This window comes from Zootoca vivipara, chromosome 2 (genome assembly GCF_965207765.1).
Source record: "Zootoca vivipara chromosome 2, rZooViv2.hap1.1, whole genome shotgun sequence".
In the NCBI taxonomy this organism is placed as follows: domain Eukaryota; kingdom Metazoa; phylum Chordata; class Lepidosauria; order Squamata; family Lacertidae; genus Zootoca; species Zootoca vivipara.
Genome location: NC_142584.1, coordinates 39188634 through 39209285, shown reverse-complemented (window position 1 = coordinate 39209285; position 20652 = coordinate 39188634). Strand labels below are relative to the sequence as shown.

The following is a 20652-nucleotide window of genomic DNA, read 5'->3' as shown; positions in this document are numbered from 1 at the left end:
TTGGGATATTCCAGTATAGATTGGAGAGATACAGGGGATGGGAGAGGAAAAGAGGCAGGAATTTTTAAGGAGGAGGAAAAAAGAGGATATGGAATGGGAGAGAAACAGTGAAGTTTGCGGAGAATTCTTTATTACCAAAATCATTGGCCATCCTCATGTATTTGTTCACATTGATGCCAGCATATGTTCCCTGAATATTTCCAAGTTTTTTTAAAAGGAAAATTCATGTTTTGGTTATTAAGAAACTAGACGGCATTGTTCAGTACATCCTAGGAGTGTAATGTGCAAAGTGTCAAGCTTGAAAGGTCAAGGTCAGAGAAGGCCACCAGAATGTCAAATGACATTTCTGCATGTAAAACTTAAAACTGCTGTACTAAGCAAAATTTGAAGTATTTCAGGCGACAGAAGGTAAAAATAGCACCAAGAAAAGGCAAAACCATGTGTTAAAGAGGGAGAAACTGCAAGACCTGAAAACCTAATCAATATGTGATAGTTCCACTGCTCAAAAAGTTGGTTATGATGAAAGGGTGACTGCTGTCAAATGAGTATGTGATGACCTGAGACTGGTTTCACAAGGAGCGGAAACCTTTGCATTAGGCCATATTCCTGCTTGATACTGAAGAGATGGATGATTTCTGTATACTTTTTTATATTCCATAGAATTCAATTCGTCACAATCTCTCTCTGAATCGTTATTTCATCAAAGTACCACGTTCCCAGGAAGAACCAGGCAAAGGCTCCTTCTGGAGGATAGACCCTGCCTCTGAAAGCAAATTAATAGAGCAGGCTTTTAGGAAAAGGCGGCCGAGAGGAGTACCTTGCTTTAGAACCCCACTGGGACCTCTCTCTTCTAGGTAAGGAATCAAAGTTGGGGATTTAAAAATACATTTTCAGAGGCTTCACCTTAAGTGTGACGCGTTCTGCTGGGCATAGGGTAACCGCAGTCCTAAGTGATTGCAATGTTGTTACAACTAGATGTATAACAATTATAAAGGACTTTTCCTTAATAGAGAAAGTGTGTTGGTTGTGATTGACTGCACTAAGGAGCCATTAAAATTTCTTCTTGATGAGACTTGGTGGGTTTTGCTTCATAATAAGGATCTGTTGCCATTTCAGGGGCTTGAAATTCCCCCCTCCAAAGTTTAGGCTGGCTAGGAATATTGTTCCTTCTCAGTTGTAGGCCTTTCGAATGCATTGCATTTCTCATTACCTCAAAACAATAGCTGTGGAGGGCTAGATTCACACAGTGCAGGTAATGTAGTGTCACAAGAATCAACTTTCGCACATTGAATGTTGTCAGTTCGCATTATTAACATAACACCTGCCAAGCTGCCCTCTTGCTCCACAGTTGCTGCTCAGGGATAATGCCCAGCAAGGGCACAGTCTTCTTTCTCTTCAACCTGTTCAATCTTCGGTAGTAGCTAGCTAGCAAGCAAGCAAGCAGCTCTATATAGCTTTTGATTGCATTTTTATTTTTTTTACCATTGGCTTGCCCCATGGCTTGAGCTTCTGGAGAAGTATCCATTTACTTTTTGGACCTAACCCACTCTGCTTAAATCTGGGTGTGTATAATACATTATATAATATTTTAAATGGGTGACACCCAGCCATGCTCCCCCAATTGTGCAATGAATTCTGCTTCTGCAATGGGACTTCTTTCACCCCCAAGAAAGTCTTCCCCTGTTCTACAGGGATTGTATTGGTGGTGCAGGGGGCAGAAACTTAAGCACAGATTTTGAAAGTTTTCCTTAAGAGCTTCAAGTGTTCCATCATTTAGCTTAAAATCATAGTGGCTAGGCCTGCATTTCCGAATAGAACATGAACAGTTAGTAATTTCCTAATAAGGAGAATACTCCGGTGCTGCTTAAACCAAGATAGAAATCACAGAAATCTAAATTCTTTAGATATTGTCTCAAAAATGATGTATCTAAAAATATTTAAAGCAGATCCTGTCCGTTAGAGAAGTTGGGAAATCCAAGAACATATATGACAGAGTAACAAAGATCAAGGTATTTGAGTTAGGGAATTCCATACCTTTGATTGTCTAGGGTGCCCATGGGCCTGCCAGTGTCTGCTTTGGTGCCCACACAGGAGCTTCAGCACATTGAACCTCTAAATCGAGGCATGCTGAATAACTCATTCATTTTTATTGACATTTGTTTCAATGCCCCCACATCCTACTCCTTGTTCTGTGCTACTATAGCAACCATAGTCTGCTTTTGAATTACCTCTGCAAAAGACTGTGAAGTCAGGAATTTGTAGTACTTCTCAGTCAAAGAGCTCCTCCTTGTGGAAAGTATATGCATTAAATGGTTTTTGAGGCTGACTACTCATCGTAGCTGTCAATTCTCAATCTGAAAGTGGCTGCTTTTGTTCTTCATTTGCAGAAGTGCCCCAGCTTCCCCTAATCACTCTGGAGTGTTATCTGCTCACTCGAGTGGTGTGCAGACCCCAGAGAGCCTGTCAAGGGAAGGGTCACCTGTCCCAATGGAACCTGAGCCGAGTACTATCCAGCCAAAATTAGCAGTAATACAAGAAGCACGATTTGCACAGAGTGCCCCAGGTGAAATATTCATATAGTGTTCATGTATTTACTATGCATATTAAAACTGTACCAAACTAATGGAAAGTATAATGTAGGCTTCACTTCAAAAGCCAAGTTTGTTTGCAGAAAGAAATTATGAATGAAAATTAAAAATAGAAGTACTCTATGCTTTGTGAAGGGCTAATAGAACCACCTTTTTCAAATTTATGAGTTGGGGTTGAAATGGAATGGTCATGCTGAAATTATGACAATTGATGGTGCTGGGTGGGGTTGATGGAAGTCAGGAGTCCAACAACTTCTGGATATCCCAAACGCTGTGTTAGGTCTCCAAAGGGGAAAGCAAACCCATTAGTTTGTTTCAAAGGAGCAGAGGTTACATTGGTGACCTCCTGCAAAATGCGCTCAGCCACTGAACTACGGATATACAACACTTCCATTTTTTTTTGTTTTTATTTTGAAATGTAGTTATGTTAACTATTGGTGTTGCCAGTAGTTGCAACCCACTCCTTGTGGCACAACAATTATTTTTTTTACTTTTTTTACTTTTACTGCTGAAAACAGTGTCATAGTAATACTGAACTAACTGGATTTACTCTTAGGATAGCTGAAGAAACTGTTGAAGGAAGGAGTAGGCTTTTTAAAAATGCAAGTAAACAATATGTTCATAGACTTTTGGAAAGCGGATGATTTAACTAATTTTTCTCCCTCGCCTTTTTTTTAATAGGATCACCCTTATCTAGCCAGCCGGTTTTAATTACTGTACAGAGGCAGCTACCACAAACTATGAAACCTGTCACATACACTGTTGCAACTCCTGTGACAACATCAACATCCCAGCAGCCTGTAGTACAGACAGTTCATGTTGTTCATCAGATCCCAGCTGTGTCTGTCACAAATGTGACTGGATTAGCACCAGCAAATACTTTCACTGTAGCTGGACAAGCCGTGGTCACACAGGCAGCAATGGTGGCCCAACCTAAGGGAGAACCTCAAGAGAATGGAGACCACAATGAAACGAAAGGTGAGAATTTGGTTCCGGTTCCCCTTGGAAGTAATACAGTCCTAAAATTGTTGTATTTGTTGCAAGTAGAGAAAACAACTACATAATACTGATTTCTCTTAAGAAGTGCTAATTTTGATGCTTTAACCATGAATTATTCAGTGCTTTCAAACTTTTGTTCTAACATATTTTTATTCCCACCCCCAGTTAAAGTGGAGCCTATACCTGCCGTTAGCCATACAACCATAGGAGCTGCTAGTCGGATCATTCAGACATCTCAGACGGCGCCTTTACAGACGGTTACTCTAGTGCAACAGACACCTCTAGGTCAACACCAGCTACCAATAAAAACTGTAACTCAGAATGGAACACATATAGTACCCATCACCACAGCAATTCAAGGTCAGGCCAACACTGGTAAGCATTTGGGGTGATGTCTTTAGCGTCACAAATTTTCTTTTGTCACAGTGATACCCAGAATCTGTGGATTCTTGATTCTCAAAATGGCTACAGATTTGTGCTTAATTCTTTAGCTTATTTTGAGGTAACTACTACCTTGAAAATTAAGAGGGTTTTGTTTTTGTTTTTTTAGTCTACATCTTTTCCCTTTCACGTTAAGTTAGGAACTGATCTATGATACAAAGAACTGTATAACTGTGCTGTGCATTTGTATTTCTGGAGGAATAGCTCTCCATCCCAGATAGCAGTCTGCTTTTAAAATCAAAAGGATGTTTATGTTGAAAGTTAGGGAAATCTGTTGTGGGAGGGGGAATCACCACTAGTTATGCTCAAGGCTTTGGGTATGCCTAAAGTAACTCTTTTGATCCCAGCTTTGGTTTGGTTCATGGTTTAATTAAGCTTTAGATACCCAATTATCTTGGTGTTGTTTTATTCATTTCTCTCCCCCCACACGCTGCCCTGAACCTTGACAATGCAGTTCTTTACAATGTATTACAGTTACCGGTATTTACTCATGCTTTATTCTTGGTCGTTTCACAATCCTTTGGGACCATCTGCTCCCGGTAGAATATAGACTGCTATTCTATTCACACTTTCTGACAGTAAGTTCCCTTTATCACAATAATGTTTTTCTTCCTCTTTAGCCATAAGGTCAGCTGCTGCAGATATTTTCACCCATGCAAGAACATCTTAGGGTCATTCTCAAATGTGTGCCGCATTAAGCTTTCATGTAATACAAAAGCCATTCGTGGAATTGGGCTTCCTCTTGCCTTCCCTGTGTTTAACATCTCTCCATTGATTTATTTTTTTACAGCTGCTGCAAGTCCCCTACACATGTTAGCAACCCATGCATCTGCATCAGCTTCTCTTCCAACAAAACGTCAGAATGGAGACCAGTCTGATCAGCAAGAGTTGAAACGTATCAAAACGGAGGATGGAGAGAGCATAGTCATAGCTGTGAATGTTGAAACTCCACCTGTGGCAGTGAGTGAACAAGGCAGCCAGAACTAGGAACTTAAGAGGAATATTTCTTTTTAGAATGATGCTCCGTGGTGCCAAAAGGAGACATTGAAACACCTAAAATATTGAACATGTTCTCACATGGTGGGGAAAGGGGCCCTGTGACTTCAACTTTCAGCACTGAGGAAAAAAAACACAGGTGGCCTTAGAACTCCTTAATTTAAAAATCGAAACCAAACTGTCCAACATCTTGTTCCAGAGGCTGTGACCCCTTTCCCCCCACTCCTCCTTGCCGTTCTGAAGTGACTCTTTATAGATAAGGAGAGATACAAAAGTTGGAAGTCTGCAACTTTAAAAAGCTCTATTGGATTGATTACTTTAAGGATTGAATATCTCAGTATATCACAGCATGATAAGTACTTCATGTGACTGGATTTCAAACGATTGTATATTCCTCAAAGGGAACAGAGGCAAGGAGCCATTTCCTACATCTTGGCAGCTAGCCTTTCATAATGACCTACCCAATGCAGTTGTTGGTAGATAAGCAGTATTTTGTTGTTCACATGTGGAATTAGAAATTTTTGATGTGTACTTTCATTTTATTTTCAAAATAATGGGGTCTTTGACATTTCAAATCACTCCATTTCTACTCCAGAAACTTTGGAATCACACAGTACTTTTCATGTGAAATTTTGTTTGGTAAAACTGAATGTAGGGTTTTTTAACCAATGGAATGATTTAATTTTGTCCTGTTAAAGTTCAGATAAAGCTACTTTGTTACATCTGCAAATTTTCATATTTTAGCAGTTGCCTGATAAAATTTAATCAGATTTTATTACCTTGTGTAGTGATCAAATGCTTCTTTGGGCTTGCATGTTACTGATTAGAAATACAGTGTAAATGAGCCGTTAACTGACGTTAAAGAACTGCTATGATAATTTGACCAGAGCTGCACTTATCTGTTTCTCTTTCTTGCTACCTTTTGCTGTTTGTTACTTTGTGTTGACTTTGATTGTCCCTGGCTTATTTTTCCAGTCTAAAGTAAAACAAGAGTCTCGCTTAATATTGTGTATGTTTAAAATGGCAGACTGTTCTTCATTTAGAAAAGAGAAAATTCTTTATCACAAGTCCTTTTAAAAAGAAAAATAATAACTTGTCAGAGGTATATCCAATATTTTTCAGCATAAGCGCCCACCAGTAGAAATTAATCTGATGAGTTTATCTTTAACTTTTGATGTCCTGCACAGACCTTCTGGGGTCTGAATTAAGAGTAGCTGTTGAGGTTTTCTAACAGTGGCTACCATACTATAATAAATGTGGTTTTTTTAAAGTGTGTGTTCTGCAGTTGAACATTTTAAAGGATACTTCTCAGAGTTGTGATTGTAGAATCCACCTTACATTTCAGAACTGAACTAAAAGCTAAGACTGTTTTTTGTCTTTCATTCACATGCTGTCTTGTCCCTTCATATTAAGGTGAGTTAAAGGTAAAGACCGGCTTGAACCTTTGATTTGCCCTTTTTTGGCAATACCATTATTTATATATATTTTTTCATTTTGAGAAGAATCTGTATTTTCATGATGGACTGAAATGGCTTGGAATGGCTTATATTTAGTCAGTTTTTGAAAACTGTTTATCTGAAGACCAAATATGAGAAATCTGTACCAAGTATCATGTTAACCCACACAGTAGAGCTGTCACAGTGTCAATCTGGATAATACATATTAAAAGATTATGAAAAAATGCTGTACACTAGCTGGATTTATAACAGCCACTATAAGCTGGGTAAAGCAAAAGAATTTATGTAACTGCAGCATTCTACTTTTTGTGCTGTGGTAACTTAATTTAGAAATAATTAAACTGAATTATTAGCAAAACATTTGGTTATAAACCTACTATTTCATGAGTATTAGGCAAACTGCTGCAAGTTTTTGAATAAAAAAATCTGGTGAAATTCTTAAGTCAGTCAAAATTTATTCACACTTGGAAGTTTTCTTATGCACCTTATATAGTCAGTGTAGGACACAGAATCTTGGAGCAAGATTTACATCGCCGTCCTATGCACATCTGTCAGAATGCCATGGTTCCAGGTAAGAACGCATAGAATGATAGCCTTCAATATAAGAATCTTTAAACTTACCTGCTGTTGACCTACCCCTTCTTCCATGGGCAGGGTACTCTAGAAATAATTGCATTTCCATTCCATAAACTTGGTTAAGTAATGCTATGCTATTTGAGCACTGGGGAAAGCTTAGATATAACTTTAAAGTGTCAAAATGCTAATTGCCAGGGCTCAGACAAGTGAAACAGGATGGCATGAGTAGGATAGGCATCGGAAGTAATAACATAAACAAAGTATTACCAAATACAGAAATTCTTCCCTACCCCATCTGCCAGTGGTGTCTTATCTTTACTTGTCTTACTCAGTTTCCCTTATTATATGTAATACGTGAAGCTTTTACAGTACAGTGGTACCTCAACTTACGAACAACTCGACAACCCAATTTTTCGACTTACGAATGGGGGTAATGGCCGCACGCTTATGAATGTCTCGACATCCGGAAAAAACCACGGCAGTTTTAGATAGGGATTTTTCGACTTACAAATTTTTAGATAGGGTTGCTTCGACTTACGAATTTTTCCATTTTCAATGCTTTCCTATGGGAAATCGTTTCCAATGGCTTTTTCGACTTATGAAGGTGCCTTCGGAACAGATTAAATTGGTAAGTCGAGGCACCACTGTACTTCAGTCGCCTTTGTAAACAAGTAATTGCACAGAAATACTAGAATTTCATTGAAATGTATATTATGGCTTTCTGACATTGCAACTTTCTCCTTGTGTGACTGCTACTTGAGACCGGTGCTAATGTCATTTGCAGAAGAAAATTTCATACAAGTCCATTTTAGGTTTCTGAAGACACTTGGACCAAGTGGGCAATTGCCTGGATGAAATAACTAATACAAAATCAGACTATCCCCCCCCCCGGAGCAATTTGAGTCACATGAGCAAATGCCTGCTAGCCATATCAACATCTATGTTTATATATTTCCCCAGTGGTGTTGCACAGAAAAGGAGCTCTGGGTAATTTCTGAGTAGCATGGCACAGCCTCTTACCATTTTGATGTTACAGTTGTAGTTAGCTGATGCACCTACTGTATAGTATACTAGTGTTTGGATTATACTACCATTACTACAGTACTGAGCAGTGCTTATTTTTCATCAGAATTTGACTTTCCTTTACGCATGAATTATTGTGATTTTAGCTAGTGTTTTCCATGGCCCAAGGCTCAGGTGCATAGAAATGGCATATGCATTTAACTATTAATGGCTGTTCTAGGTTGTAATTGTGTTTGTAAGTAGTCTAATCGGCATTTCTTTCAAAACCAGTCAGACAAGCCCTTACTGGAGAGGAAGGTCCATCCAATCTTGTTTCATGTGCTGTAGGAGGAGACCTCTCAACTCATTTTAACAGTGGCAGGAGGTTTATCTGTCAAGTGGGAATATGGCATTGGTGAGAAAGGAGACATGCATGCATACTTACGTTAACACTTAAGTTTCTTTTCCTGAACATTCATAGGATGGTGGAGTGAAAGTGTATTACATTATAAGCTTTCAAACAAGAGTCTACTTCGGTAGATATATTATCCTAGGGTTGGCAGAGGTAGGCATGTACACACACTATCCTTATGCATATTGTCTATAACAGTGAGGGTCATGGAAGATGAAATACAGAAGAATGAGCATTTGTTAAGTCTTAAATGTGTGTGAAGTGCTGTTAAAATTGACAAACTAGTGTTGTTAATAACTACTGGGTTTTTTTTAATGTTACCTTACTTCAACCTGTGGGTGATGGAACTGAACTTCCTATTTATTTTGCTTCAGCATGCCTATCCTGCTTGGAAAATTCTGCAAACATTACTTCTCTACCTGAGTTTTATGATATTTGGCAAGAGTCTTGCAGTGATAGATTTCAGCAAAGAAACAACACTTTTCAAAATGTGTTTTTTCTTATTAGCCTGTTTTTAAAGATAGCATTACTGTTTAAAAACTATATGATAAAAGGGTACCCCTAAAACAAAAGGTAAGGATAAGAATGGGAAGTTGGTGTCAAAGAATTTGACCAAAGGCATAGATAGGAAAGACAAAACTACTCTTATACAGACTGTTTGTCCACCTAGACTCAACAAACATGTTTCCCTTCACTGGTCCACTAATTAAAAATCTCAACAACATTGTTGGATACAATCTATTAGCGCCATAGATGATATGCATCCTACTCCTAATTGATCTTGAGCTATTTAGGCAAGTTAAATAAAACAAACGACAGAACTAGCACCCATATACAGAACTTCTGTTACCATAAAATGAATACAGCAAATTAAGTCACTTTAATTAAAGAAAATTACAAAAGGTGTGCAAAACAATTTCCATGATTAAATACACATTTAAAAGCAACATGCAAACTGACATCTGAATATAGGTTTAGTTAAATGACAAATTCCAATACTTTTCAACTTGAACCAAGACTTCAATTAATTTTGAAGTATACATGAAATCAAGGGAGCTAATAACTGAAGTTGTGTTTTAAGGGGATGGTATTATTAACTCCAAATTATGTGTCCAAATACCTCATTTCCCAAAATATAGTGTTGTGATTGATGTACTACTTAGTGTTCAGAAAGACAGCTGCTTAGTTTGTTCCGAACACATAATAAGCTTGCTGTATGATAGGGATTTCTTACAGGCTATAAGGTGGGAAAGCTGCAGCCCTCCCGCTGTTTGACTACACCTCTCATCATCCTTGGCCATGCTGGCTAGCACTGATGGCAGTGAAGTCCAGTAACATCTGGAGGGTCACTGTTTCCCCCTTCTTGTTGTTCAATATACTACCTTCTTGGCCATTACATATTATCTTGTACTTGTAGAACTTCCCCAGCACAACCTAAGTGCAAATACCAATGGATCAAGAACTGAAGTGTCTGGAATGGTTATTTCCAATACCTAAGCTGTTTGCTGTCACTTTCCCAACATCTCAACATTGTCCTATGCCACTTCCTGCCCTGCAGAATGGTTATTTACGCCAACAGTACTTTAATGATGTTTGCTATGGATTTCTTTTGGCACCTCTGACAAATGACAAACGAGTTAATATCTATTTATAACAGCATGAAAACAAGGACCTTGAGCATTCTATCTATGTCAGAGCAAGTGCAACTAAGAGCCAACTTGCTATAATATTCCTTTCTGTGTATTAGAAGATAGGAGGAAAAGGACATGTACAAAGGCAGAAACTGCTGGTATAGATTTCCTGCCACCTCCTTAAGCATGGTACTAGAACTCAAATCTGTGTGTACTTTTGACATGTCCCATTCACTGTTTAAACCTTAGTAAATCTCCTGCCCCTTCACTCTTACAGAGTGGCAGGCACTAAGGTTCACAGTTTAATTACAGAGAGAAACCCAATAGGCACAGGCTATTGAAACATTTTTTTAAAAAAAAAAACATAAGAAAAAAAATTGAAGGAACAACAGCAGCCAAAACTTAACATTTAAAACCAGCTGTTGACAGTTAACGTAGTAGTCCTCTGCCTTGCTCTGTTCATACTGGCTTGGGCTTCGTAAAGTCATCTGTCCCATCTTGAGCAGCACAGTTGACTGAAGGTAGTGAGAGACCATCTCTTCAGGAAAGGGAGAATAAGCAGGACGGGGTTCCAGATACCCTTCTCCCCTACCTAAAAATTTCCATCAGTTCAGTCAAAGTTTGTCATCAGTCATTTCTAGGAACTGAGCATAGACATCCCTGGAGCATTCCCCTTTTTGATTGAATAAAAATTTGTAGTAGCTGCCATCTGCACAGATCGCTGCAAGAGAAAGATACTATTTTCAATTTGGCAAGTCAATTGCTTACACATTGTGTTTCACTGCACAGCTTTTGCTTGTGAGAGCAGCAAGAGACGCCATATTACATGCAGGCTAAGAAATGTTCTCCCATAAGAGCTGTGCTACATATGCCAATCAGTTCTAGTGCCTGGCTTGCCCCACCCCAGATAGTTCTTGATGAATCATTAAGCTGCCCTCCATGAGATCTTAAGCAACAATCTTTAGTGTTCAACATTCCTTGCAATCTAAACATTTTTACAATCTTAGGCTGCAATCATGTGCACATTTAATTTGGAGTTAAAACCCATTTATATAAATGGGACTCCCATCAAGGACAGAGGGAGATTGCTCTAAAAAGCTTGTTTGTGAGCACAGCTGCTTAAATTCATAGGCTGTGTTTGGGATATGCATGGTTGTTTGATTTTTGGTGCAACTCGAGATTCTTACCTAAGACAGAATTCGGCTCTGTTCCAAAGGCACAGATGCAGGGAGAGCCTGAGGGAACCTGAAATTTGGAAAAACTCCATTTGGAACTGAAGTATTTGGGCAGGAAGCTGGCTGATGCTAAGCTGAAAAAGAAAGAAAGCTCTCTTCAGCATCATCTCAACCCAGTAGTCCAGGCACTGAAGCAAACTGACTCCTAGCACGTATTAAGGTTCACAATTATTTTCGTGATTATTTTAATTATTTATTTTAGCTACTGATACATTCTTCCTGTATGAAGTTATCTAATCATTTTTGCATAGCGGTCATTACACTGGCCCCAGCTGCTTACCTCGACTGCTTGTTCCTCTTAGGATCCTCCGCAGCAAAAATGTGCACTGTGGCATGATCACTTGACACACAAATGAGAGAAGCATCTTGGTTGAAGTTAATGCTAAAGGAGAAGTCAGAAACAAGTCTGCTTATATCACCACTGTCATGGAATAAGTTCCTTTTTAAAGAAATGCCTGTGTGTGTATACTGCAACTTTTCAAACACTATAAGCCAACCTCTTTCCAAAGCATCTTAGAAACTCTTTAACTCTAGGTTTTTGGGAGGGTATCTAAAGCAATGTCACCTTGCAACAACATATCCAGTGAGATGCTAACCTTTTATCAGCAGGTGTTGATGCAGAGTGAAGCAGCATTAGCAAGTGAAGTGGTAGAAAGTGAAAGAGCATTCACCCCAGAAGTAAACCACATAGACGCGAGGGAGGGAAATATATTCACACCTTTAAAAAGCCTTAACTCCTCCATAATACATGTAGCTGAAGAAAAGGGCACACAGATATTGATGAGGCATAATTACTTCTTAATTAGTATCTTAGTTCCTCCATAAACCAACAGTTGCAAGATGTATGCTACTTTATTTCTGAGTTTTCATTCTGAGTTTGAAAAAAGGTGCAGACATCCTATGGACACGTTTGAACTGATGCTTTATTGTATATCTCATACACTGTAGCTCTCAGACTTAACCCCCCACTCCCATTTTTTGTGTTTAATGCTCTACTCTCAATTGGATTAAATTCCTCTTGAACTGTACTGCTGTTGATTACCTCTGTGATGTCACATTTTCCCCAAAGAATTTTCAGATACCAAGCCTAATGTTTAGATTTGTCTGATGTGCTACACATAACACTGAACTGGCTAATGTGAAAAGCCAGCTGACAGTATCAGCTGTATGATTAACAGGTCACAGATGGAAGAAAATTATTCACGCACAGGAAGTTCATGTCTCTTAACTGGAAAACTGGGGAGTAGTTTTAAAGCATGAAACCCCCATTTGTACAACGCCCACTCCCTCATCTTGCTGATGATCCAAGGCAAAGCATGATTCCTCCAGTCCCCCTACCTAACACATTAACAAAACAATAAACCTTACCAGTAGATATTGGCAGCCTGAGACCCTCTGCGCAGTTCCTGGATTAAATGCCCAGATGATGTATCAAATATTCTTATTAGGGTCCCCTGGAAAAGCAGTTGCACACATTAAAGATGCGAGGGGAGCCTTTCAAAAACAATGCAAGCTATTCCCAGAACACAACATTAGGATACAGCTGTTCACTTCCCAGATGATGGCTCTCATTTTTCTACCACCCTACACTATTGTAGCTGCACATCTTTGCCCTTCCCATATGGAATTATTTTTGTTATTATCTGGTGCTATCCTTCCCACATATTTGGAAATCCTCTCAGGTTTATCTGGATGAATATATCCAAGATCAATGCTACTAAAGTCAGTATTTTGACAGGAAAATTGAGAAAGTCTACATGAACTGGATTTATACCATATACTGTAGTCTGAACCTAAGGAAAAAACACATTTCTTACATATTTTGGAAGATTCTGGCATGCAATAGTGAGGCAGCAGGATGAAAGGTTTGAGTGAGGAACCTATTTGAAGCAATGCAGGTTACAGGCTGCCAAAGAATGCATAGTTTATCTCTTCACCAATATTTGCAATAACAGCATGCGTATTTTCAAACGTAATCACTACAGCCACAAAGGTTACCAACTTTCTGTATAAACTTTAAAGTCAAGACTTTCATAAATTCAACTTCTGTGTTAGATGATATAATCTTCCCAGTAGGCTTAACAGTAAATTAAAGACTATAAAATGCACCTATTAAAATGCCACACAGACTCTCAAGATGACGCAATTCAAGGTTCATTCTAAACCATTAAAGACTCTTGTGTTGTTTTCTACCCAACTGTGGAGTAAAATCATTGACTTACTTTTTCTGATGCTGTGGCAATTCTTGTTCCCTGTAAGTTAAGAGCTATGCAACTCAAGACCCCTTCATGAGCTGGTATATCTACAGGAGGTTTCTCTGTATTTGCCAGGTCCACTATCTGCACATGTCCAGTATGTGTTCCAGGGAATGCAAGTAGGGAATTATTACTGTTTGGGCACAGGACACAAAGACCTGAAATACAATTTAAAGTATTGAGGAATAGGCATTTTTACTACCATCTCTGTCTTCCCCACCTTCCTTCTGAAAATAAGTTTTGAGAGTACTTGGAACACTCAAAGAAGCCAGCTAGGAAGCTTCAGGTTACCACATAGCCATGAGTGTCAATGTCTGTATAAGCAAAAGACAAGATTTACCGTCAGCTCAAACCCTGCATTAGGGCTTCCGTTTGTGCAATGGGGCTTTCCCCCCTTCTCCTGCTTCCATGGCCCTCAAAATTGGCTCAAGGTGATTGGGAGAACCCCCAGAGCAGCACACAGGAGGAGGAGAGGGGAAACTGTTTTGTCAGACAAGCTGCAATGCTCGCAGTGATGCAATCTTCATCATAACATACCGTTGACTCCCACCCAAAATTGACAACCCTGAAATGCCATATTCCAACAATGCATTTTCCAACGTTTTTTCTTTTTTCCAAATCCAACGTGAAAACTATGGGAAGATGGAGGACAAATGGTTTCATAAGTTTTTCCACTGCACTTAACGGGGATGACAAGGTTGGTATGGCTTAGCATCACATGACTTGCGAAGCATGAGAAAGGTCCAAGTAATTTTTTATATAGTGAAGTTGGTGTGCAAAATAGACAGCATCAGTTATCATCAGGAGCACGATAACAAACAGAACAGCACAGGATCTTTCTTTGTTCCTCTTACACTTTATGTAGTGGACAACACTTACCTTTAGGATTGTAGCAGGTTTCAAAAACATGCAACTGGTGAGGATTGTGAGTGAATGTGAAAACCTTAATCATAGAGTCCAGAACTACCACGATTCTGAAAGAGAGAAGGCAATGGCACACCAATTAGCATCATATCCAGCTAAACTGGTCCAACTCCGAACTGGCGAAAAACAGAAGGAGCTCTCCATACAACAGAGTGTGACCAGACTCACCTATCTCTTCGCAGCTTAACTGCTTTGACTTCTGTGGAAAATTCTATTTCGATAACTGTCTTCTTTTTCAGATCATCCCAGATCATCACTGCAGAAATGGAAATGGCCTTATTAGCCTTAAAATAACACCTTGCAATTTTATAAAGTGCTTCCAGAGATGCCACTTTATAAGCCTAGCTACATGAGGAACTACTGCACCCCAGACTACCGAGTTTTCACTGGTTCACTTGACAAAAAAACAAAAACCATGCCTCAAGTTCAGATCTTCAAAATTAGACATTATACAGTTGCATTAACTTACAATTGGTTTGGGTCAGGAGAAAATAGAAGCATCAACTACATCCAAACAAGTCTTATATGATGGCATTCTGAAGCTTAGTCTACACTCTTTTTCACCCTCCCCACCTGCTACTGCCAATAGCTTTTTATTCCTATTTATGTGGGAGTGCAGTATCATGGCTGCTTATCAAAATCTGTTTATCCTTTGAATACAGGGAAACAACAGGTCACAGATTGCTCTAGCTAGCACCTGGCATTAAGAGGAATGATTCCTCATCGCACAACTTGAGAAGGGTGACAACTAAGTCCATATTTATTTAAATTTAAAACTACCCAGGAAGTCTTCGATAGGATCTGCTTGAATACCAATTACATTAAAGCGGCCTGGAAATGTTTAGTGCTGAACTCAGCCCTAAGTTATTGCTTACTTACTGCTCAATACTTTACCTTTATTAGGTGGGTATTTGGGTTTTTTTCCTCCACCAACCAAAGCTAAATAATTGCAGCGAAACAACATTTCAACATGGCCAACACCTCCTTCTAGAAATTCTGGAGAGGGAAAAGGGACATTTTTTTTTATTAAACACTCAAGGCAAAGAAAAGTTTATTCATACTGGAACATCTTTGTGTATCAAGAGGATTCTCTCCAAAGACTCCCAAATTAAAATGCAGTTGAGTCAGTCCTCTTTTACTTTTTACTCCTGGAGTGCCTCGTTTCAAGACAATGCTTCATTTATGACCATCATCAGAAAAGCCTGCTCAGAGCCTTCTTCCAACCACACATTATGGACACAGCAATATTATACTGGATCAAAGTTTTAGAAAATAGTACTCAAATTCCAGCAAGTGAAATTTCTGTTCTATGCACAGTTACTTGAGAGTATAGGATTGCACAGCATGCGGTTTAAGATGGGGAAAAATGGCACAGCAGAATATTGAGGAAGAATCTCACCTTGTTTCTCTTTCTCTTTGAGCGGATCTGCATTAAACACTCTAAATCCGTTTTCCATCCCACATGCAAAGCACCCTAAAAAAGAAGAGGATTACTACGTCAGGCAAAGGACCATAGCTCAGTAGTAACACATGCCCTGTGTACAAAAGTCCCAGGCGTCGCCCATTAAGAGGATCTGGTAAGACTTCCCTGCCAGAGATCCTAAAGAGTTGCTCTTAGTCTCAATAGGCAATACATCAATCTAACTGCTAGTACAGTGCATTACAGTGGTTCAGTGAATGGATTTGTGAGCATTCTAGAAAAGCAATTGGCACTAAAAGCTATAAAGATGCCTGGAATCTGATGTATTTTCTTGGCTATTTAGGATCAAACCTACACAGCTGTTTGTAGGGATTAGGGAGTCCTCAGTCTGCCAAGTGTACTGTAATTTGTTTTTGAACAGGCTGGCCCACAACAGGCTTAAATTGAGAGCTCTGTCAACCACACATTTCCTTTTTCTTATAGTTTATGTCAGTTATTGAGAAAAATGTATCTTCCCTTCCCCCCCTTCTGTTCCTCTACCTCACCATTTATAGTAACTGCTTATTATTTTTCCCATTTATTTGTTTACCAAGAAGCACAATCAAGTACATAAATCTAAATATTTTTCCTTTCAGCCAGCTTGAAACTTTATTCACTATAATGGTTTAGAATGAACCTTGAATTTATGAGCCACCACATAAAACGCTGTTCTTGTGTTGACACCCTTCAAACCTCTCGTGGGGGAGGCACCCAAAGAAGGGCCTCGGGTGATGAGCGCAGGAGCCAAATAATTTCATATGGGGAGAGGTGGTCCTTGAGGTATTGCAGTCCTGAGCTGTTTAAGGCTTTACAAGTCAAAACCAGCACATCTGAATTTGTTGCTAAGATGAAAGCTGGAATTCCAACAACTCTACTAGCCTATAAACAAGCACTCTAGGAAACTGCATCCTGTAGGTTTCAGCTCCTGGTGTAGCCCATACAACCCACACGATATACTGTAGTTTCTGGTGCAAATAGAATGAACATTTTACTAGCTTACACATTCTATGAAACTCCACTGAAGTGACTACTCAGATTACTGCAATAAAATATTCTCAAGGTAAAGAACAGCAAAGCATAAGCTTTTCTGGGGTGAGGTTTACTACAAGGAAGTTGATCCCTAACTTGTGTTACTCTAGTGAGTCATAGCCTATTTTCTTGGCAGAAAAAAAAGAACACTAGCTAATTTTTGCTAACTCATTCACTAGGGGCCACATCAATTTGGGATGCCTCACACAGTGTATTTAGGGGAACACATGAAATGTTAAATGTGCACCTAGACAAGTGTAATTTTTCTTAGAAAAACAACTATGAAATGAACAAGAGCACAATAAACATAGGACACTCCTCTATTTGCAAGCACATGATTGGTGTAGTCATTCAATTTGAACTAGCTTCCCTAACAAATTAAAATGACAAACTATTTGTCATTGCTACTAATTAGGGATAATTGTAAGAACATAAGAACTGCCTGCTGGATCAAGCCAATGCTCCATCCAGTCCAACGTCCTGTACTTCAGCGGCCACCCAGATGCCTGTGCAAAACTCAAAAGCAGGACTTGAGCACAAGAGCACTCTTCCCTCTTGTGCTTCCCAGCAACTGGTATTCAGAAACATTACTGCCTCCAACTGTTAGTAGCCATTGATAGCCATAAAGGTAAAGGGACCCCTGACCATTAGGTCCAGTCGTGACCAACTCTGGGGTTGCGGCGCTCAACTCGCTTTATTGGCTGAGGCAGCCAGCATACAGCTTCCAGGTCATGTGGCCAGCATGACAAAGCCGCTTCTGGCGAACCAGAGCAGCACACGGAAACGCTGTTTACCTTCCCGCTGTTTACCTATTTATCTACTTGCACTTTGACGTGCTTTCAAACTGCTAGGTTGGCAGGAGCTGAGACCGAGCAACGGAAGCTCACCCCATTGTGGGGATTCGAACCGCCAACCTTCTGATTGCAAAGCCCTAGGCTCTGTGGCTTAACCCACATCACCACCCGCGTCCCATATTGATAGCCTTATCCTCCATGAATTTGTCCAATCCTCTTTTAAAGCCATCCAAAAGTTGGTGGAAATCACTCCTCTTGAAGTGAGTTCCACAGATTAACGATGTACTGCATGAATAAGTACTTTCCCTCATCTGTTCTGAATCTTCCAACATTCAGCTTCACTAGAGGTCCACCAGTTCTAGTCTTATGAGTGTGGGGGGGGGGCCTTTTCTGTCCATTCTCTCCATGCATTGCATAATTTTATAGACTTCTATGTCACCTCTGATTCACCTTTCCTCTAAACTAAGAAGCCCCAAATACTGCAATCTTCCCTTGAAGATCCATTCCCCTTATCATTTTGGTTGCACTTTTCTGAACCTTTCCCAACTTTACAATATCCTTTTTTGAGGTGAGCTGACCAGAACTGTACACAATATTCCAGATGTGGTTGCACCACAGATTTGTATGTCATTGTGACATTGGCAGTTTTATTTTCAGTTCCTTTTCTAATGCCCCCTAGCATGGAATTTGGCTTTTTTCACAATTGCTGCACACTGTGCTGACACCCATTATTACCCCAAAGTCTCATTCCTGGTCAGTCACCACTAGTTCAAAGCCCATGAGTGTACTGTATATGTAAAATTATTGTTCCTAGTGCTAACAATTCATTTACAATGAGTTGCATTTGCCATTTTACCAACCATTCATTCAGTTTGGAAAGGTCCTTTGGAGCTCTTCACAATCTCTTTTCATTTTAAAGACCCTGAACAATTCAGTATCATCATTAATTGTGGGCACCTCACTGCTCACCCCTTCCTAACTCTTCATCATTTGTGAACATGTTATAAAGCACAAATACCAATACCAATTCTTGGGAGACTTCATTTTTTGTTCCTTTTTATTCTCTTCATTTGGACAAGACTTCCTTTTGTTAAAGGAAGCCTTCTTGCCTCTAACGGCTACTTTGTCTCTGCACATTACCAAACTGGCATCCTCTTGGCCCTCATGATACTTTTTGCCATCTATGGTGTACACACTATCTTGCGTTTTAAATACAGTATTGCGTTTTTAAACAAGTCCCCAGCAATTTGGAGTGATCCAACCCACTTGACTTTGCCTTTCAACTTCCTTTTTACCAAGCTCCTCCCTTTGGGGTAGTTTCCTGTTTTGAAATCAAAGCACATTTAATTTAATAGTGCTATGGTCACTGCTCCCAATTGGCATCGGGTCCTGGGCACCACTCAAGATTAACCTCAGGGTCGCTGACTTTCTAGTTGGTTCCATGACCAGAGGCACTGTCATTTAGGGTATCTAGAAATTTTGCTTCTTTACTGTGACTGGGACACATAAGAGATATCGTAGGTCATAATGTTGCAAAACTTTATGCTATGTGCCCTTTGATTAAAAGCAATAAAACTGTTCAGGACATTCAATTCTGTATGCAAATTCATATGCCCATGAAAGCAGCTACCTATGAAAGAGTTGCAGTCTAATGAGAATTCAAGCAAGCCAATCTGAGGAATAGAATGATTCAGTGCATAACTGGGCCAAAACACACATCTTAGCCCTAAGTCCAGCTTTGGCATCTCCTTGTGGGGTTGAATTATGCATCAGTTGCAGTGGAAACGGCAATGAGTAGGAGGGCAAGCCTGAAACACATGCCCAACAAGGAGCTCAATATATGCAGGTTTTTAAAGAGAAAGACTGTAGGAGAACAGGATGAGGCAGTGTACAAGGGGTAAGGCATCTGGGCTGGGCCAAGCACTGTTGTATTAGGACAAAACAAGGCTCCGCGTGGAAGTCTGAGAAGGAAAGGAGGAGAATGGAAGCAACTGCCTCCCCTGTCTTGGTGTCTCAGAGCTGAGGCCGATCCTCCCCGCGCATTTTGCAAAACACCAGACTCCGACTGCGCCCCATAAACACCCAAGTGCGCTCATCAGAGGCCGGAAAACGGAAAGGGGGGAGACGAGGCCAAAGGGGGAAGCATTGGCAGCCATCAACGTTAACAGAGAGCGCTAAGCAACACAAACTTAAGGGACAAAGGCATCCTGCTGGGGGCAAAGAGGAGATGTCTCTGAGGCCGGAGAGGGCAGTCCCCCCTCTTCGCCCCAAGAAGAGAAGGCAAAGCCCTCCTCCCCGCCCGCACTTTTTTATGCCCAGACATCCGTCTAGACTGGCCGCGGGTTCGAGACTTGCGCCTCCCACTTATCGGAAGGCCTGGAATTATTTGGGTGGGGGCGAGAAACTCAACTTTCGGCTTCCCCCATTATGGACGCTGAACACGGGGGAGGAAAGGAAACCCGCCAAGCCCGAACGCCTCCCCCGCGGGAGAACAGGCGGACCCCTGACTCCCCCCCCCCGGCGCCCCGCGAGGGTCTTTACCGTGGTCCTGGTTGAAGCCGGCGAACAGCAACCCATTCCCGTGCGGGTTGGCTGGGAGCAGGTTCATGGCGCCGGACTCCGGGGAAGGCCGCAGCCGCGGAGGGGGGGTCCTTCACACCATCGGGGGAGGGTCACTGGCCTGAGGGGGCGGCAGCGCCACGATTCCTTCCGGACTAGACAGGCGCCGCGCCAAGCACCGAGCGCGTCCAATAAGCCTTCCCAGGCTGACCAGAGGAGAGCCGAATTGTCGAACGCCGACCTCCGCTGCTGCTGCTGCTGCCGCCTTCCTCGACTTCCCTAGCCTGCTACGTCC

General features: G+C 40.6%; 2 protein-coding genes across 4 annotated transcripts in view; one reads left to right on the top strand and one right to left on the bottom strand.

Moving 5' to 3' along the window:
• FOXK2 (forkhead box K2) overlaps positions 1-6923 on the top strand; it is a 39714-nt gene extending 32791 nt beyond the window's left edge. The window contains exons 5-9 of one of the 2 annotated variants that reach the window (XM_035104753.3): positions 661-854; positions 2388-2563; positions 3270-3566; positions 3753-3947; positions 4819-6923. In XM_035104753.3, coding sequence (XP_034960644.3) covers positions 661-854; positions 2388-2563; positions 3270-3566; positions 3753-3947; positions 4819-5015 — 1059 coding nt within the window. In that variant the 3' untranslated portion in view covers positions 5016-6923. Of the gene's footprint in view, positions 1-660; positions 855-2387; positions 2564-3269; positions 3567-3752; positions 3963-4818 lie in introns of both variants that reach the window. The other variant, XM_035104752.3, reaches the window with a different exon arrangement.
• A 2409-nt stretch (positions 6924-9332) lies between these two features.
• On the bottom strand, positions 9333-20648 carry WDR45B (WD repeat domain 45B). 2 transcript variants are annotated; one of them, XM_088661685.1, is made up of 11 exons: positions 20340-20451; positions 18659-18720; positions 15916-15990; positions 15411-15512; positions 14685-14772; positions 14472-14566; positions 13560-13750; positions 12706-12791; positions 11618-11719; positions 11290-11411; positions 9333-10823 (listed from the first exon to the last, which is right to left on the bottom strand). In XM_088661685.1, exons 2-11 carry the CDS (start codon positions 18663-18665, stop codon positions 10717-10719), a joined length of 975 nt encoding a protein of 324 aa, XP_088517811.1. In that variant the 5' UTR covers positions 18666-18720; positions 20340-20451; the 3' UTR covers positions 9333-10716. The 2 variants fall into 2 exon arrangements, with proteins under 2 accessions (XP_088517811.1, XP_034960626.1); XM_035104735.3 differs by lacking the exon at positions 18659-18720 and having other exon boundaries at positions 20340-20648.
• Between the last annotated feature and the right edge of the window lie 4 nt (positions 20649-20652).

Excerpts from the sequence above, each read along its gene's own strand:
- WDR45B (XM_035104735.3), bottom strand. The coding sequence starts at position 20,406 with ATGAACCTGCTCCCAGCCAACCCGCACGGGAATGGGTTGCTGTTCGCC. Across the intron at positions 15,513-15,915 it reads CAAAGAGAAAGAGAAACAAG|AATTTCTAGAAGGAGGTGTT; the intron begins GTGAGATTCTTC and ends TTCCCTCTCCAG. Across the intron at positions 14,773-15,410 it reads CAAATACCCACCTAATAAAG|TGATGATCTGGGATGATCTG; the intron begins GTAAAGTATTGA and ends CCATTTCTGCAG.